Source organism: Hyperoodon ampullatus (genome assembly GCF_949752795.1).
Source record: "Hyperoodon ampullatus genome assembly, chromosome: 20".
NCBI lineage: Eukaryota > Metazoa > Chordata > Mammalia > Artiodactyla > Ziphiidae > Hyperoodon > Hyperoodon ampullatus.
In genome coordinates this window covers 26,050,800-26,071,291 of record NC_136933.1, presented here as the reverse complement: position 1 = coordinate 26,071,291, position 20,492 = coordinate 26,050,800, and the positions used below count along the sequence as shown (strand labels likewise).

General features: G+C 50.0%; 1 protein-coding gene across 1 annotated transcript in view; it reads right to left on the bottom strand.

The window, feature by feature from the left end:
- The window catches only part of DLGAP2 (DLG associated protein 2), a gene marked incomplete at its 3' end in the record, with an annotated part of 562,591 nt that overhangs the window by 80,614 nt on the left and 461,485 nt on the right, over positions 1–20,492 (bottom strand). Inside the window, exons 4-5 of the mRNA XM_079726609.1 lie at positions 17,898–18,967; positions 5,534–5,745 (exon numbers count right to left, since the gene is read on the bottom strand). Coding sequence (XP_079582735.1) covers positions 5,534–5,745; positions 17,898–18,899 — 1,214 coding nt within the window. The 5' untranslated portion in view covers positions 18,900–18,967. The remainder of the gene's footprint in view (positions 1–5,533; positions 5,746–17,897; positions 18,968–20,492) is intronic.

Genomic DNA, 20,492 nt, shown 5'->3' with positions numbered 1-20,492 from the left:
TGGTTCGCAGGCTCTAGAGCGCAGCCTCAGTAGTTGTGGCATGCAGGCTCAGTAGTTGTGGCACATGGGCTTAGTTGCTCTGTGGCATGTGGGATCTTCCCGGACCAGGGCTCAAACCCGTGTCCCCTGCATTGGCAGGCAGATTCTTAACCACTGTGCCACCAGGGAAGTCCCATAAACAGTCTTTTCTAGCCTTTGTCCATTTTTATAGCTACAGTGCTCACTTTTTCCTTACTGATTTGTAAGGCATCTCTTCGTATTAAGAGTGTGAAAATGTGTCACCTGTATTATGGAACATTTTCCCAGGTTTTTATGATTGTTTTACTTTGGTGCCAGTACTTTTAGCTTGTTGATTTGTTTGTTGGCTTTTACCATGAATATGTTTTTAGTTTTATGAATTAAAATCTGTCAATGTCTTGTAGTTTCTCACTGTGGAATAATGTTTGGATATGCCTTCTCCAACCCAAGACTGTAAAATATTCATATACACACATTCATGTATATATATACACATATACATATACATACACGTGTATATACACATACATGTATACACACACACATATATACACACACACATACCTGTATATACTCACACATACAAATATGATTCTTATGCTTATATCTGTAACCCACCTGAGTTTATCTTTACATATGAAGTAGTTCTTAAAATAAGCTCTCCTTTCTCTATAAATTTAAAATGCTACCTTCTTGAGTGAATGACTCAGAGATGTTCAAAATTATTTAAGCTTTGACTTCTCAATTCAACTAAGCAGAAAAAAAATACCCCAAAGCCCCCAAATTAAATTAGTTGGTCTACCTTTCATTAATTATAAAAAGTGAATTCTCTAGATACTAACACATAAGCTAATTTAAAAATCCAGTAAATTAGATTCAGTAGCATCTTGAAATTTGCACTTCATTTAAAATCATTCTAAACGGTGTCTGCCTATGGGCAGGGTCTGACCCACAGAGAGACAGGGTCTATCCCCGGCCTGGGGGTCTGATTTTCCTGATCAGTCAACACAACTGTTGAGAATTCTGAGCATTAAGACAGCTGTGACAGGTCTTTGCATGTCTTTGTTTCATTTTTCTTTCGAGAGTGAAAAGACTTTCTCTCACCTTGCACTCTATAGAGAACACAGCAAGGTGAAAGCAAAAATCCTTGTATGTGTAATAAGGACATGCACTCAGTTATTAATGAGAAGACTGACTTTTTTCTCGGTTTAACAGCAGGAAGACAAGACAGTGTTCAACAGCATCACTGTTCCCAGAGGTCAAGCATTTCGAGTACGTGCAGCCTTCACAGAAGGGGTTTTATATTATACGGCTCAAAAGGGCTGGTAACAGGCAACTAAACACCCAATCTCATTTCAGGTCTTAGCTGGGCAGATTGAAGAACGGCTGCTGGGAAAGTCCATTTTATACCAGTGTTTACTGTGACTTGGGAGGCTCGTAAAACTCCTAAGGTTTCAGTGTGCCCATATGATAATTCAACGATAAGAACATAAATCCATCAGCCCATTAAATTAAAACTAAAGTATAATTACTAGGTTCATCTGGCTATTTTATCTGCATTCCTAAATACCATTATGAACGTGGATAGAATTAATTGTGCATACTGAGAATAAAACCTAAAGGAGGTTGGCAGACACTAATTCTTACGTTTATCACTTGACTCTTAAACTGTTCTGTCAGTCAGCTCCTGCTGGTGAAGTTCTGTGGTGTCAGAGGGAAAACATTCAATGCACTGCTAAATCTGATAGCTTTCAGTCATATTTTAAACACCGCTTGAGAACTACCACTTCCTTTCTCTCAGAGATCATGCTGGTCCCCAGGCACAGGATCCTGCTATTTGGGTGAAATACTTTCCTTGGACATGGGAGTAAAAGAACTTTTCATTTCAAACCCCTGGTCCCTTATGTGGCCTTCAGTACCTTGTTCCTCTGACTCAAGGTTCTATTCCATAAAATGGGCACAGTTTTTATTTCCCTGGGTAAAGAGTTGAGTTTTCATGATGCCATTTAGGACGAAAAGAAGTGAAATTATATTGAAATCTATAAAATTCTAAGATGTGCTAAGATCCTAATAGGCAATAGTAACAACTTACTTGATACACCTCCCAGTAACGTATTTTAAAGAGAAATTTCATATGTTAACCCAAAGAGCGACTTGTTATGGGAGTTTCACGGACTTTGTGAATTAGCAGAGGAGTCCTGCAGGGCACGGTGTCGTCTGGACATGTCACAGGGTGCCGCCCCCTGCCCCCTCACATCTCCACTGCAGTGTCAGACTTGGGGGAAAAGAATAATCCACACACGTGTAAGGAGAATTTAGCACAGTGCCTGGCACGTGTCGGAGGGATGAACGGAGTGATAAACACAGGATAAGGGGAAGAAGCGCCCGACCGAGGGCTTATTTCTGCAGACAGAGTGGGCAGCGTCTGCAAGGCCCGCGCAGACTAAGTGAGCTGAGGACAGGAGCAGGCGATAGGCAGCATATTCTACTCATTTCCCCCCACGCTTCCCGAGGTATGAAGTGCAGTGGGTGTGCTGGAGTTAGAAGCCTCTGGGGATGAACCCCCAGCTCCACTTCCACACGCGGGTGGTGAACGGTTACTCTGTCCGGTGGCCTTGCCTCCCCATCACTCTCTTGGGTTTTTGAGGGAATTTTTACGATGGTGGGTAATGATGCGGGTTTTACAAATGTAAACTAACAATATCTTCTGAACATCGTCAGCATTGGCGCCTGGTACAGATGAGGGGAGGGATGAGAGGCAGGCGCTGACCGCTGAAGAAGAAGGGAATCGTGGTCCCGCGGGGAGGAGTCAAGGGTTGGGGACAGGGCTCCAGGGAGCACGACCTGACTGGGGTCAGCAGACAGGGAGGAGGGACCTTGTCAATAGGAAAACAAAGTGCATAATTCTTTTTTTTTTTTTTGCGGTACGCGGGCCTCTCACTGCTGGGGCCCCTCCCGCTGCGGAGCACAGGCTCTGGACGCGCAGGCCCAGCGGCCATGGCTCATGGGCCCAGCCGCTCCGCGGCATGTAGGATCTTCCCGGACCGGGGCACGAACCCATGTCCCCCGCATCAGCAGGAGGACTCCGAACCACTGCGCCACCAGCGAAGCCCCAAAGTGCGTAATTCTTAAAAGGCCTGATCCCTGCTCACAGTTCAAACACTGCTTGCTTTGATTTCTTTTTCATGGTTTGCTTTCAATGTGCACAATCATGAAATGAATCACGAACTTTTAAAATGAGGAGTTAAGTCAGTGGCCCTACCCAGTGGATCAGAACCCCAAGACCTGCTAAGCACAACTGCTGCCCGGGGTGCTGGGGTTTTCAGATAACCCAGAGTTCTCAGATGTGTCTTCAGGCACCCCCAAATCAAGCTGGGGAGACTGATGCCTGGTCCAGCCCTCTACGGCTGGGTGCCTGCGTCAGGTGATGCCTCTGATTCCCCACCCCTAACCCCTCACTTCTTAAGTTCCCAGAACAACCTTCCACTGACAACCTCTTCCAACGGTTTGCTTTCTTTGCTTACATGCCCCCTCCCTGTTATCCCTCTGTGAGCTCCACAGGGCGAGCCTCTGGCTTGGCTCCCAGGCACTGATTCACAAACCTCCCGTGACCACCTCCTCTGTGTAAGGCAGCGCCTTACCTTAGGGGACCCGTAAGGAACGAGACAGACGTCGCTGCCTGCCTCACCCGTTCCTGCCTGGCATCCCCAACACAACTGCTGAGGGATTTAAGTGACCGAGGTCATAAAGGTACTGTTCACGTTTGTCAAAGGTAGGATACGGTTCAATTCCAAATTTTAATTTTTCATCCTGTGAGGTAACATTTAACGGATGACTGGATTTATCAGGAGAAATCACACCATTGTTTCACATGTCGCCATGTGCATGGGGCACGGGTGGGGGATGACACAAAGGTGACACCCTGGTCACAGCCTCAACCTCTCACTACGTTACAAGAACAACTCTGGATGCAACACTGGCAAAGCACTGAGCTGCTGCTTCACCCTCCTGTTGAACCTTCACACCAGAGAAGCCACAGCTCGTGGTGGGAAAAGCAGACAGTTCTTTGCATTTACATCCAGACTTAGCTGGAAGGACCAAAAACACACAAGGTGACTGCTAAGAATTACAGTCACATTTTCATAGTTCAAATGAATAGCCGAGTTCCTAGTTTCCTCTGTTTGTATTTTGGAAATTAGTTAAATTTATCAACAATGTGTCTTTGCATGCACCCCTATGTTCACTGCAGCACTATTCACAATAGCCAAAACATGGAAACAACCTAAATGCCCATCGACAGATGAATGGATAAAGAAGATGTGGCACATATATACAATGGAATACTACTGAGCGATAAAAAGAATGAAATAATGCTATTTACAGCAACATGGATGGACCTAGAGACTATCATACTACGTGAAGTAAGTCAGAGAAAGACAAATACCACATGATATCACTTACATGTGGAATCTAAAATACGGCACAAATGAACCTATCTATGAAACAGAAACAGACTAACAGATATAGAGATCAGACTTGTGGTTGCCAAGGGGGAGGGAGAGGGATGGACTGGGAGTTTGGGATTAGCAGATGCAACTAGTATATATAAACTGGATAAACAACAAGGTCCTACTGTAGAGCACAGAACTATATCCAGTCTCCTGGGATAAACCATAATGGAAAAGAATATCAAAAAACAATGTCTATGTGTGTATAACTGAGCCACTTTGCTGTACAGCAGAGACTGGTACAACATTGTAAGTCAACTACACTTCAATTAAAGAAAAAACAAAAAAAAAACCCAATGTATTTTTGGACAAATATATAAAGCATATGCTATGATATCTGTAAAATTAATCCAGTTCCTGCCCCTACCCTGCAAAAAATTTGTTGCCTACATGTGCCCTTGTCAAGTTATAGTAAACAAAAAATTCCCCATTGTGATTTTCTCACACACACACACACTCACACACTCACACAGATGTGCTCCTGATAAATAGCTGGAATGATCTGAGAAGACACGGATGGGTCATCGGCTATGATAGGTACTTGAAAATTAATATTTGACACAGAAACTGCCCAAGTGTATTTCCTTAATCACTATGCAACGAGTAAATAACCGAAGGTCTGATTGCTTTTTTTTTTTTTTTTTTTTTTTTTTTTTTTTGTGGTACGCGGGCCTCTCACTGTTGTGGCCTCTCCCGTTGCAGAGCACAGGCTCCGGACACGCAGGCTCAGCGGCCATGGCTCACAGGCCCAGCCGCTCCGCGGCATGTGGGATCTTCCCAGACCGGGGCAGGAACCCGCGTCCCCTGCATCGGCAGGCGGACTCTCAACCACTGCGCCACCAGGGAAGCCCATGATTGCTTTTTTTTTAAGGACTTGAAAATTGACGGCTACTGAGTCTGATATTTTCGACCCAGGACTTTTTCTAGGGAGTTTGGACAACCGGCCGCAGTTAGTGTGAGAAGAGCCCTGGGATGGGGTGAGGGAGGCGCGTGGCGGGGTGGCTTACGTTTGGAGGTCTCCCAGCGGCCTCTGTCCGATGGACTTGAGCAGGGGCTCCGGCCGGAGGGCCGCCTTGGGGGACATTTTGGGGCTGGAGTCCGACTCCCCGCTCTCCTCGTCGCCCATGGCTTTGATGTAACTGCCGCTCCGCATCCTTCTGCAGGGAATTTCCTCGTCTTTGCCCCCAGTGGGGTACCCTCCCCACTCGTCCTGGGGCACCTAGGAGAGAACAGACAGGGCGTGCGTCAGCCTTGGCGTCAGAGTCCCGTTACTGCCTCTTTGGGGACAAATCCTCGGAGCTCGTGAAGACACAGCTCGTTATGGTCACTTAGCATTGAAAGTCACATGCTTCTTCGGGGTCTGTCATTCAAATCCCAAAAGGACGTTAATATACAATTATTGTTTTCTCCCCTGTTATAAAAGTCATCAATGTTATGGGAAAAGTGAGACAATGTTAGACATGTAGAAAGAAAAACCCATTTGTAGTCTCAAAACCTGGAAAAAAGCACCACTGACATTTAGATTTCTTTCCTTCTGGTAAGCAGTTGAAACTTGAGAAAACTGGAAAAAGAGGTCTCCAGTGTGGAGAAGAAGAAAGAAGAGGAAGGAGACCAAAGGAGGAGGCCCTGCTGCGTGGTGAGGGCTGACAGGGGTGCACCCCACAGCCGGGTCACGGCCCCCACGCCAGGGCCCTGCACGTCCGGGGAGCACACTGTGCTGGGCGGGGACTCGGACCCCGAACGCTGTCCACGGCGTGGGTCCCAGCAGAGCGTCGCCCCCTCAGCGCTTCTGTGTCACTTCTGGGGTGCATGGGCTACGCCGCGAAGAGGGTGAGGCAGGCCTGCACTCCGTGTCCACCCCCCATCTAGGAAACCCCGCGTCCTCACATATCACACACAAGTCACAGGGTGTCTACACCGCACGCGCCTGCCCTGTGCAGCTCACGCTCCACCAGCCGTGACCCTTACAAAGACCCAAACCACGCCAAGCAGCGGCCGAGGGTAGAGGGCTGCACGAGTCCACACGTGCCCGCACCGTCACACGGAGTTCTGCAGTCCTAGGACCTAACACGTGTGCTCTCCATGCTGCAGGACGGGATCTCCCAGAGTGTTCGCCGCCAAGACAGAGGACGTTGCGAGTCTGTACTGACAGTCTTCAGAGACAGGATTCTTCCTGTGGTGACTATTCAGAGACTTACGGACATTCAGATCATCCTAAGAGGAGTCCTGCCATTTTTCCAGGGTTTTAAAAAAATTTTATTGAAGTCTAGTTGATTTACAATGCTCTGTTAATTTCTGCTGTACAGCAAAGTGACTCAGTTATAGACGTATATATATTTTTCATCTTCTTCTCCCTTATGGTCTATCACAGGAGATTGAATATCGTTCCCTGTGCTATACAGTAGGACCCTGTTGTGTATCCATCCTATATATGATAGTTCGCACCTGCAAACCCCAAGATCCCAATCCACCCCTCCCCCAGCCCCCCTTCACAACCACAGTCTGTTCTCTGTGTCTGTGAGTCTGTTTCTGTTTCGTAGATATGTTCCTTTGTCATCTTTCCAGTTTTGATGGCGCCAGTGGGCCCATTTGTCACCATCCCCGCCAGGGACGTGCATGCCTGGATGGAAAGGCAGAGTTTTCAGCTGAAGGCACCTTTTCTCCATTTTCTTAAAACACATCTTCAGACACCTCTCATGTTACAGCCCAGGAGGGGAAACCGGGGATGGGACAGGATGTACCTTCTGCGGTTCCGGCCAAGACAAGCAGGGAGAAGGCAACCCCTCACTGAGAGGCGAGGCGGTGGGCATCAAGCCCCTCCAGGCCCAGTGGTGACACGTCGTGGGTCCTGCCTGCAGTTTGTGTTTTACAACAGCTCCCCCCCGCCCACCCCGAGCTGGCTTAGGTCCACAGGAAGCATGTGGAGACATCGCAGCCACACACAGGAAGAGGAGGGAGCTTAACAGGATGGAGATTCCAGGTCTTCAGTGGACCGTGACCCCCAGGGCTGTGTGGCCCTCAGGGCTGTGTGGCCCTGGGGGATCCGCAGCTGAGTCCCTGCAGCTGCAGAGCAGGGGCCATGTGGGTGACGTTTCCAAGCTCCTTGTTGCCGGGTGCTGAGTGCCTGTCTCCAGGGGGTTTCAAGAAGACAGTGATCCTGGGGGGTGGTCCAGAGTGGGAGGGTGGGCACAAGGCCACAGACGGCAGTGCAGAACCGCCAGAGACAAGGTGGGAGGAGAGAAAGGCCCGGTGACAGAGCAAGCAATCAGCCCCCGGGGAAATAGGCGTAGATTTACACACATAGAAGGTATCTCCTGACGCTCAGGATTTGGGGCTCGAGGAAGAAATGACTAAGGAAGAAGGAAGACTGAGCTTCTCTGGGCATTTAGATCCTCATCTTGGTTTTCTTACCAAAAGTCAGTTTTCCACCATCAGAACAAATTGCCAGGATGGAGACAGATGTGGGCACAGACATTTCCACGCCATTTCACGCCAGATGGTAATGTGGGTCCAACATTTACAGTCACGTATCAGAAGACTTCAGACTGTGGGTGCCTCTGACCCAGCAATGTCCCCAGGCAACAGGATTCACGCCAGGGACTGTGAACCATTCACTAGGGTCAAAGGAAGAAAACTGATAATATCTGATGGGGTGGCGGGAAATATTTACTACAAGCGTGCCATGGATACTGTGCAGAAGAATTGATATTTAGCCGACGAAGGGTGTTGATGGGCGGGAGCATGTTTAGAGTATGCACTCCGTGTTCTTATACTTTAACGACAGATATGCCTGCAACATGCATAGACACGTAGCCGGAAGGATGTGGAATCATCCCTGGGAGACAGTGACTGCGGGTTTCTCAATGATTTTTCTTTATACTTATGTCTTCTAAATTTTCTACATGGACCATATATCTTGCTAGTGTAATAAAAAGTAAACTTTAGAAAATTTAGTCCTGAATGACAGTACATTTCAGTAGGAAGGCAGGCATAAAAGAAAGTGAATTATGGTTTAATTAGGGCAACAGAAGCAGGTGTGGAGGGAAAACAGGGAAGCAGCCAGTGGAAGCTGTGGACAGAGAGGAAGTGATCTGGGAAGGCTTCCTGGAGGAGGGGTCTGGGCTCTAACTTCCTGGGATTTGAGCAGCAGGCAGATAGCCAGGACATGGACACAACCTAAGTGTCCATCAACAGATGAATGGATAAAGAAGATGTGGCACATATATACAATGGAATATTACTCAGCCATAAAAAGAAACGAAATTGAGTTATTTGTAGTGAGGTGGATGGACCTAGAGTCTGTCCTACAGAGTGAAGTAAGTCAGAAAGAGAAAGACAAATACCGTATGCTAACACATATATATGGAATCTAAGAAAAAAAAAAAAGGTCATGAAGAACCTAGGGGTAAAGACGGGAATAAAGACACAGACCTACTAGAGAATGGACTTGAGGATATGGGGAGGGGGAAGGGTAAGCTGGGACGAAGTGAGAGAGTGGCATAGACATATATACACTACCAAATGTAAAACAGATAGCTAGTGGGAAGCAGCTGCATAGCACAGGGAGATCAGCTGGGCGCTTTGTGACCACCTAGAGGGGTGGGATAGGGAGGGTGGGGGGGAGATGCAAGAGGGTGGAGATATGGGGATATATGTATACATATAGCTGATTCACTTTGTTATACAGCAGAAACTGACACACCATTGTAAAGCAGTTATACTCCAATAAAGAGGTTAAAAAAAAAAAAAAAAAAGAAGAGAGAGGCACACAAAGGCCCAGGAAGGAGGAGGCCGGGGGTTCCTCTCTGGGCCGGGCGCTCCAGGGAGGGAGGCTGGAGACGGCAGGAGACAGATGGAGAGGAGCCGGGAAAGATGCGTCCCCACTGGCAGCTTCATGGAGTTTTTGTGAATTAAAAACATGTTTCCATATAAAAAACAAAGATTTTTCCCCAGCAGCTTGTGAATTAACTAACAAATGAGCGCAGCTTGTGTTTTTTTGTTTCTGATGTAAGCCGCCAATTTTGCAGTCTCTGACAGGAGAGATTTCAATACAGAAGGAGTGTAAACCAGAGTCAAGCGTGGGCTCTGAATACCGCTTCCAAAGCACATGTCTCCAGACTATCAAAAGAACAAGGGAGTGACACGAAAATGCCACCGTGCCTGAGTCAATAACTCTTTCTTGGGTACATTACAGTGTCAAACCCTGTAACGGCAGATAAGGGTGGCCAGGGTTGGCCCCAAAACAAGTGCTTTAATGAACGAACAAATGAACTTCCTTTCACAGTGACCACTGACCTCTGCAAATTCATGCGTGATCTTTGCTGCATTTAGCCATAATTATTACTTTAGCTCCTACTTGCATAGAGTGATATTTATGATGTCTAAATAGGCATTTTCCTAAGGTTGAGTTGAGTATACAGTTCAGTGTCTCCTGCTTCTTGCTTGAAGGAAACTTCAACGCGGCAGATTAAAATGTCCTTTCTTCCTTTCAAGTAGCAAGGCACAGGTGACAAGGGCTGGGGTTTTGTAATAATATTCTCTTTCAGGTGTTGAAACCAAGGAAGAAAATGTCATCAAACGCTGTGTGTCCCTGTAGGGAAATGTCTTCTCCATTCATTCCAAAAAGTTTTTTTGTTCTGTTTTAAATGCATGCTAGGCACGCTCGCCACTGGGAATATAATTGAGAGGGAGACAGCTGGGCTTCTCAGTTCCAGGTTGTTACAGTAAACAACAACGGCTCCAAGTGGGGACACCCTCTAGGGCCACCCAAGACATCCATCGGGGGCAGCCGTGAGTGCCACATACTTGGGGGGCACGACCAGCATCCTGGGGGCCAGAGATGCTCGTTCTCAGGAAAGCAAGACACAATCCCACCCCCATGAAGAACTGGCTTGTGTGCTGTGTGCTTTTCTGTCTATAATGACCTGAGCCTTGAATCTAACTCTTCTTTGTATGTAAACTAAAGTTTTTTTGCTTTTTTCGTTTTTCGTTTGCATGGTTTTAATGAACAGTGGATTTTTCAGGAATGCAACTAACCATGTAAATCAAGGGACGAGGGAACTTTGTTTGGTGTGATACTTCACCAAGAACTGTTTACCATTGCCGAAAATCCCATCTGGCGGGTGAATCTGCTGGTGGTGCGTGAATCATTACTATTCCCTCCACGGGTCTAAATTATTGTGTCGTCATCCAGAAACAAGCTTCCGAACACTTCCTTCTGTACATGTTTGTCATATGCCCAGACATTTTTATATTAAAATTCATGTTCTTAGTTAAAAGTGACCCTCCTTTTATTTCTGTTTTATTAGCGTTTGGGCACATTATACACGTAAACAAACCTATACAGTTGACCCCTGAACAATGCAGGTGTTGGGGTGCTGACCCTCCATGCAGCCAAAAATCCGAGTATAACTTGTAGTCAGTCCTCCACATGCTTGGCTCAGCATCTGAAGGTCAACCAGCTGTGGATCGTGTAGTGCTGAGTATTTACTACTGGAAAATTGCACCTACAAGTGGACCCACGCAGCTCCAACCTGTGTTGTTCAAGGGTCAAATCTATACTCAGAATAGTATGTGTAGGTCGGTTACACACGAATTTCATTTTAGAAGAGTCCAGGAGACACCGTGAAATATTTGCTATAAACAGGATACTTGGTTTGACATGTTTAGGAGCCATGGTTACAGGCAGGAAAGTTGTTTAAACAATCGCACAATGGGTATAAATGCGTGGACTTTGGAGAGGGTGTGGTTTAGCTATCAACAAGCCTCAAAGGACCTGAGAAGGTGTCTCCTAAGAAGGCGTCTCACATGTTCCAGAACCACTGCATACAAAAACAACTTTCTGAGGTTACCAACTTAAACAAGGGATCAAGGTTAGCATTACCCCTGATACGACATATAAACATCATGTACCCCTTGATATGATGTACTGAATAGGGCACAATATCACTTCTGGGTATTCCTGCCAAAAATGCATAACTTTAATCATGAAAACATCTGAGAAACCCAAACTGAGAGACATTCTATGGAACAACTATTATTCTTCAAGAGTGTCAAGGTCATCAAGGCAAGGAAAGATTGGGGAACCACCACGTATTGGAGGAGATTAAGGAGACACAATAACTAAAAGATTGTGGGAACAGAAAGAGGACATCGGGGAAAACTGGTGAAACTCAAATGAGATCTGTTTTTAAGTTAATAATATTATAACATTGTTAATTTCCTGATTTTGATAACTGTGCTATGGTTATCTAAGTTGTTAACACAGGAGAAATGGGGTGAAGGGTATACCTCAGTTTTCTTTTCTATTATTGCAACTTTTATGTAAATCTAAAATTACATCAAAATAAAAACCAAAAAAAAAAAAAAAAAAAAAGGAAGGCGTCTCATAAGAAGGCTTCCCAGCTGAGCTCGGATACCTGGGAGGTGGGTGGTGCTGGGAGGGGTGCTGAGGGCGGGGAGGCAGGGCCCGGGAGGAGGTGCAGGCGGAGGGGTCCCTGCCCCCAGCCCAGGGGAGTCGGCTTCTGACGAACCCAAGTCCACCTAGTTCTAACCCTCATGCTCTTGGGACGACCCCAGTGGTTCTCAGCTGGGGGTAATGTTGTCTCCCGGGGACACTTGGTGACGTCCGGAGACAAGTTTGGTCATCTTCAAGGTGGGGGCACTGCCTCCTGGCCGTTGGAGGCCTGAGGCCAGGGATGCTGCTCAACATCCTTCCCCGACCCCCGTGCACGAGAGAGAACCGCCAGCCCAAATGATTTCTACCGCGCACATTCCCAGTCACACACAGACCTCGTCCTTCTTAACCGGTAAACGTGGACAGAGTAGAATATTCACCCACACAATATTATTATAGGTTTATATAATGACTGATGATTTTCCCAGCGCCTTTCTCGCACTGTGCTGAGTCTCACCACAAAGGGTGATGTATATGAAATCAATGAGGCAGAAAGGTTGACCGGGCTCCCGGCTGGCAAATACTCGAACCCCAGCAGCCTTCAGTGAAGAATTTATCTCAACAACATTTCCCAAATGCGTGTCACAGGCCTGAGACCATACGAGGGACTCAACACGATGCACTGAATGGCGCGCGGCCTCCTGGAGGTGATCCTGTGTGCTGGTCATCCATGAGTCCCCTGTCGGCACCGTCCATATGTGCCGGGCACTGTCCCCATGTGCTGGGCACCAGCCATATGTGCTGGTCACTCTCCTATGTGCTGGGCACCATCCATGTGTGCCGGGCACTGTCCCCATGTGCTGGGCACCGTCCCTATGGGCTGGTCACTCTCCTACGTGCTGGGCATTGTCCATATGTGCTGGTCACTCTCCTATGTGCTGGCCACTGTCTCTATGGGTTGGTCACTCTCCTATGTGCTGGTCCCTGTCCCCGTGTGCTGGTCACTGTCCATACGTGCTGGTCATGCTCCCCACGCCCTCTCCTCTCCCCTCTGGTCCCCGGTCTCCTCCCCCCAGCCCCTGCTCTGTGCCCTGACACTGAGGGAGCCTCTCGCCAGCCCGGGTCCCTTAGCCTCCAGTTCTGGTTGGCTCTGCTGAGGGCTGCACTGTGGGGGGAGTGGGGAGGGGTGCGGAGCGCCTTCCAGAGCTCTCTCCAGCTTCGGGCCCACGGTCTGCCAGGAGCTGCCTCAACCAGGCCTCCGAATGCTGGGGGTCCTGCCCCCACGGGCCCCCTCTCTCCAGGCCCTGCCCACAGGCCTAGGACGGTAATGGTTTCCCCTGTGCTCTGGGAACGGCTCCTTTCAAACCCTTCCCAGGGGGTGCCACTGCTCTGCAGGACCCACCCGTCCACTGTCACGAAAGAACAGAGACGGCAAAATGACCCACGATGTGAGCGTGTCTTATGTGCTGATGAAATTGGCCAGGACGTGCACGTGGAGACACAAGAGACTGATTGTGAGAAGCGCCCGGAAGAGGGACGAGGGTTTCCACGGGGACTCCGGGGGAAGGGACCCGCCACCTCAGCAGGTTTGGGGAGTAACCCAACCCACAGAGGGGCCAGAGAAATCTCCTAGTGGCCGCGATGTCAGCCATTCCCTGCAGGGACAGCCCCGGGGCTCTGGGGGGCTGGGAACTGGGTGAAACAATTAAGTTTGTGAGAAGCTTATCAGAATTACTGGTTTTCTGGAGTTGGATGGTCTTTATGAGCCCTAATTCCAACCATCCTGAAGAGTCATGGATCCCGTGAGAGCAGAAGAGGCTGGGGCTCATCCATCCTCCTGATCACCCCGATTCCAGAACCACCCATATGCCTCCAGTGCCTGGAAAGACGCTGGCTTTGTTGAACCGACATCTGAGTATCTTTTCACTGCTTCCAGGTCTCCTGCGGCATCACAGTACAAACGAGCCTCCTCCTTCCTTCGTTCGGGGCTTTATTACGAGTCCGACCCCACCAGACACAGGAATAATGCGGTGACGGGGGTGCGGAGTCCTGTTGGGGAGACAGATCGTAGACCAGCGAGCAGAACAATGCAGGCAGAGGGAGGGACGGGGACACGAGACACACTCAGGACAGTTGGGGCGGCCACTTCAGCCAGGGTGTGGGAGGTGGTCAGTCTCAGAGCTCAGCTCTTAGAAGTCAGCTTTCACTTCTGATCGCGTGGAAGCACACGTCCAGGGCTCTGGAAGCCTGAGGTCCCTTGAAGTGCTTACTGCAGAAACCAGAAGAGGCCCCCTTTGGTAAAGGTGGATGGTTTTCCTAAAGCACAAACAGAACCCACTGAACGAAGGTCACTGGGAAATGCAGTGTTTGTAGGATGTACTTCTGGGCGCACGCCGCGTACTGCATCCACTTTATGACCCAGCTTCCGCTCTGGGATGCAGGATGCTCACGACTCACGCAGCGTTTGGAGCCCTTTCCCGCGAAGGACAGTGGGGCAGGCTCGGTGCCCAGGTCGGGGGCGCGCGGACCTCGGCGGGTGGAGGTCGGAGCGGGGCCGAAACACTTCGCAAGTGAGGGAAGCTTTTCACGCCTCCCACAGTCCTTCTGTTCCTCCCCTCTGGCGGCTCCCTGGAGGGTCATGTTGGGACGGGAACTCCTCCTGCACTAAACACCAAACAAGATGCTGCCTTTGGAACAGCAGCATCATTAGCACAGACACCGGGGTAAGACCCCCAGTCGCCAGGAGAGACCCTGCGGGTCTGGACCACCAGTCGGGCGGAGACAATCGAGAGAGGAAGGGGGGAGGGAGAGTGAAGGAGGCCTGCGGAGAGGCCCGGAGGCCAGGACGGGAGAAGGTGGTACCGAGCTGGCGCTGGCCCCGGGCTACGTGCTGCTGGAGTGCGATGTGACGGGGACCAAGGCCTGCGTTCCTGGCATGTTCCCACGTGTCCCCGCCGTGTCCTCTAGACGACGCAGTTGCCCCTCACCTGTCCTCCCATTAGGGCCGGGAGGGCACCTCCTACCTTCGTGTCCCTAGAACCCAGGGCAGCACATGACAAGGGGGCCACCTGTTCCCTGAGCTAACCCCCCCGCAGGTCACCCGCCCAATTCACGTGACATTCATTAACACTCTGACCTCAGACGCTTTGTCTGCTGATGGAGAAACTACCAAAACAAGCTCTTTCAAAGAATAAAAAGGACCATAATTTTCTTTCAATTCTGCCTATTGTCTGCTTTGAGCTACTTAAAAACATAAAAACTCTTGCTCTAATGTTAACTATGTATTCTGTACAAACCAAAGGTGAAAGTGAAAAGTAATCCTTTTGTTCAGTTCCAAATCTCTCTAGCTTTTGGTGGAAAAAGAAAAGCGTATGAGCATTTATTTCTCCCTTCTGTTCTTTTAAATCTTATTCCTACGGTAGCATCTACAGACAAATTCTTCCGATCCCCCTACCTTCTGGCTGTGAAATAAAATCTGCGCTGGTGAGGATCCAGGGATTCGTATCCTTCCCCAGAAAGCGTAACGCAGTCAGCATGGGAAGCCCTGTAGCAGAAGGTCCTAGAAGTCCTAGCCCAACAGGACAAAGGAGCCTGGGAAGGAGGTGGAGCTTGCGATGCTCCTGTCCTCAAATCTCCCCCCACCGTGATCCAGTGGGGCCCCAGGGAGGGGGGCACTTGGTGGGAACCTGTCTCCTGAGTGAGCACCTCACCCACGTTTCTCTGGGGCCCCGTGGTGCCGCCCTGCCTGTGATGTGGCTCCCACCACGGGTGACCGTGGTCCAGACTATTCCGAGGCTGCATCGTGAGTGGCCTCCAGAGTGTCCCTTCACGAGGACCACACGGCTGGGTCTGTGACTGCCCGCTCCGAGTGAGGCCCTGGGGGCTTTGCGGGCCTGTATGATGTTATTTAACATGGGGCTTGTTCCACCAAATCACAACTTTTCACGGGACCCAGTCACTTGTCATTTCTCACACATTATCATATAAGGATGAATGGTCCCAAATCTGGAAACTGGGTTTTGCTGGAGCCACGGCTGGAGGGACGACCCTCTCGCTCCACCGGGCGAGGTCCTTAGTGACCCTCACGCTAGCAGTGGGGGACCACGGGCAGGGGGGCTGATGGTGGAGGCCCGACCACCGCCTGACAAACACGAGGGCCCGAGATGCGGCTGCGTGACCCCTTGAGACCCCACAGTGGGAGCCCAGACTGCGGGAAATGTCAGACAAATGGGCTCTTAACCACCCCCCAAAATAAAATCCTTGGGGAGGACAGTGGTGGCAAGAGAGAGCAAAGAGAAGGAGACAGAGGAGAAACCAACAGATTTTTCATGGACAGGTCACCCCACCCCGTGCAGGCCCCTGATCTGGACGCCGATGCCAACAAACCGTGAGAGAGAACTGCGGGCAGACAGGGAACGCTGGACATTGACCAGATACTGAAACTCTGAAGAACTGTGATTCCTTAATGTCTTAATGGCATCGCAGTTGTGTTTCAAAAGGAAGAGCCCTTACCTTCCAGTGTGGGTCTTTTAGAGATAAATACAGAAACACCTACCGAGGCTGTGTGGGCTTTGTTTCAACATAACCTGGACCGGAAGGCAGATGAGGTGATGGGACAAGACTGATGGGACAAGACTGGCCCTGAATCGATCGTTCCCGGGGCTGGGTGATGAGTGTTTGGGGCTCATTGTGTTGCACTCTTGCCTTTGTAACGGATTACTAGTTTCCATGATTAGCAGATGTCCGGTAAGTGGAGAGGTGACAGAAAACGTTTGAGAGGGAGGCCCTCAGGGGTACGAGGTGCCCCAAGAAGTGTCATGGAAAAGTCAGGTCATTGAGTCAGGCACCCAGGGGCCCCATACCCCAGCTGTAGGTCCATCCTGATGTGCTCAGGGGACACTGCATTGGAGATTTCCCAGGTCCAAACACGGACACAAACAGGAGAGTTTTGCTTCTCTCACAATGACTAGACTGGGCCTTGGATGGATTTGTCATATTTCTTTAGAGATGTACAGGTAAAACTTTCATATTTATATATCACTGGCATTTGCTAACTACAAGCAAAATTTAAGTCTCTCCCATTGCTACAAAAATAATATTTTATCCATCTGCCAATTTGCCTCCTTGAATAAATCTTCCTATAAAAGCAATTCGGTTAGCATTTCCTTTGAAAACAGAACCACTGGGTTTTGGACCATGTTCCAGGATGGCAATTGGAATTGCTAAAATGATTTGCAGCCACCTGACGCCCGAAAAGATTCACAGTTGTTTATCTGTTCCATTAATTGACCGTCTGATGACTCAGCCAGCATTTAGCGCTATTACTCATTATTCCGTGAGGATTTCTCTAACCCAGAGCACAGCCTACAGCAACCGCTGTCGGCCAAGTCGAAGGGATTGTGAATTGGAATACAAATTATACATACACTGAAGGAAAACTTCAGACTTTCCAGCTTTGCTAACAGGACTGTTAGCTAACAGAAGTTATTGCAGAGGCCTCTTAAAAGGGGTGGGTGCCTCTCAGTGGGTGGCGCTCCCCTAACTCTCTTGGGGGTGGCATGGTTAGGAGGCCCAGAGGAAAAGGGAATGGTCTAAAACAGAGAATTCACAATATGCCACCTCCAGCCAGCCACTGCTTTTAATCTGTTTTTGCCTTTGGTGAATGTATTTCATCCACACCCCAGGGGAATGCATGTGGTTTCCATAATCATGCTCCTTGGCTTAAAGATGCTACTGTTGGGTAAGGCCCGTGAACTCACTCAAGCTCACTCCTGGACCAAACCAGCCGCTTTCGAATGGGAAAGCGCCGCCATGGGCTGACACACGTTTGCGGCCGGTGCTACATCCTGCAGCCTTAGAGGCATCCGAGGACTAGCCCGTCGTACCCAGGGCTACGGTCTGGAGGAAGGACGGGGGGGTCCTCCTGGGCCCTCCCCACTCGGCCTGCCGAGACGGCGCGCAATGCCCTCCCTTACCTGCAGGTAGTGGCAGGGCCGCAGTGGCGGCTTCAGCTCTGGGGGCCCCAGCGGCTTGTCCAGGTGCAGGGAGCTCTTGCGGTAGGCCTCCTTGGCCTGGCTCACCGTGAGCGTGGACCAGGAGCTGCGCTTCATGTACTTGGCGTCTGGCGCCAGGGCCAGGCCCTCACAGGCTGAGCACTTGACGTCGTTGTTGCTCTTGGAAATCCTCAGCGAGAGGTCTCCGAAGGGGCCGGGCAGCGCGTCGGGGTAGCAGTGGGCCGCGGGGTCGGCGGGGTGACGACTGAGCACGCTGGAGGCTCGGTAGGTGCTGTCACTGTCCAGGTTGTCGTCCGAGCTCCACCAGCTGCTGAGCCCCGAGCGGTGCCGGCCCTCGGCCTTGCGTTCCCGGCTCTTACTCCGTTTGCCGTGCTTGGAGTGGTGGCCGTGGGCGTGCTCGTCCGCGCGGCTGTCCCCCTTGGTGCCGTTGACGTGGCCCTTGGACGAGCCCTCCAGGGAGTGGGACTTGGTGAAGAGCTTCTGCACGGAGTGGACCAGGTGCCGGATACGGCCGGGGCTCTCGCTGCGCTGCTCAGCAGCTGCGGAGGTGCGCTGGTACTGCAGCGTGTGGAAGCCGTCCCTGTGCAGGGGCAGCTGCTTCTCGAACTGGTCCAGCAGGTTGGCTGGGATCCGGTTGGTCTTGGCGCCAGCGTGGGCCACGGCGCAGTCATCCCTGGTGTCGTAGTGGGAGCTGTAGTGCATCCGGGGAAAGGTGCTGCTGGACACGTGGTCTCCCAGCGCCACCGGCAGCATCACGCAGTCGGAGTGGACGGAGGTCCGTGGGGAGCAGCGGTGATGCTCCATCGGGCAGCTCTCAGCTGGGCTGAGCAGGTAGGGCTGCCGCGCCTCCGGGCCACGGTGCAGGTGGCCGTGACTGTGCTCGCAGTCCTCGGGGGGCGTGAGGCCACAGGTGTGGCCGGAGCACAGCGGGGGCGGGTTCCGACTCCCGGACAAGCCTTTCATGGTCCTCAGCGCAGGGGAGTACCTGTCTTCATTGAAGTGCGGAGTCGGGGACCATGAGAGCGGCTGGTCTGTTGAGAGAACACAGAAGCACCATGTCAGACTCAGTGGGAACGTGGACGGAAGCCCTCGCTTGACACCCTTCCCTCTACACATGGACTATTTGTATCCCGTGGCCACTCCTGGTCTGGACGCTCAAGTGAACGATCGTTGTTTTATACCACATCGCCTGCTCCAAAGTATAAGAGCATTAAAAGTAACTTCGAGGGCCTCCCTGGTGGCGCAGTGGTTGAGAGTCCGCCTGCCGATGCAGGGGATACGGGTTCGTGCCCCGGTCCGGGAGGATCCCATATGCTGCAGAGCTGGGCCCGTGAGCCATGAGCCTGCGCATCCGGAGCCTGTGCTCCGCAACGGGAGAGGCCACAACAGTGAGAGGCCCGCGTACCGCAAAAAACAAAAAAAAACAAAAAGTAACTTCGATATTCCCCGGTGTGGTTTGATAACTACAAATACTTAATGCCTAATTCATTCATCAGGTCTCTTGACGGTGAGATTTTGTGGTGTTAAACAAATGAACAATTTGGGGGAAAAAAACAAGTTACATTTCAACTAGACTTGCGTGTTGTGGTTCAGTTTAAGAAGTCTGAGAAATCACACCTGGTATTTCATCAGTGATGCTGCCTGCTGGGCTGACGCACCACGTGCTAGGGTGTTGGTCATGAATCATTTAAAGCTGTGTCCTCACCATGCAGGCGAGCAGCAGAGGTGACTTTCTCAAGGCCACCGTCCGCGTCAACACGAGGATGGGAACCAGGATGTCCTGACTTCCTATTTCAGATTGTTGATTTTGAGCTGTACGATGCTACTCAGAAACGTCAGGAAAAAAAGGTCTGATTTTGTGAGCTGCACTATTAAACACAGACCCTCGAACCACCAGAGCTGACCTCTGCAGGATGCTGGGTTTGCGGCTGCTGGGTGTCCTGGTAGGAAGGCAGCTGAGCTCAGCGGTCGAAACGGGGGCCTCTGGGCCTGGACTAGTTAGGGTTAGGGTCCCAGTTCTGCCGGCACTAGCGTGGGACTCTCGGCAGGCTTCTGTCACCTCAACTGTGCGCTGGCAACAAGCAGAGGTCCAGGAGGAGGACACGCTCAATGATTATTTTTAGCTACATTATGATGATTGTAATTGTTACCATTTTCAATTCTCTGGGTCAGCACGTATAAAGTCCAGGGTTTATTGGATTCCAGGCTTTGCTAGAGAAGCCCCTTGCTCCACTTCTGCTTCCTGATGTCCCAGCGTCTCTGCTTCTGTTGCTTCCAACTGGTCACCAAACAGATGCAGGAGACACAGACTCTATTATAGCATATGATATGCCTATATACTATGTATGCATAATGCACCTATCCATATAGAATATGCATACCTAGTATATAATGTGCATCTAATATAATCTATACAGGAAATACAGACTCTATTATAGCATATGATATGCCTATATACTATGTATGCATAATGCATATATCCATATAGGATATGTATACATAGTATGTAATTTGCACATAATATAATATATAAAGGAAATAGACTCTATTATAGCA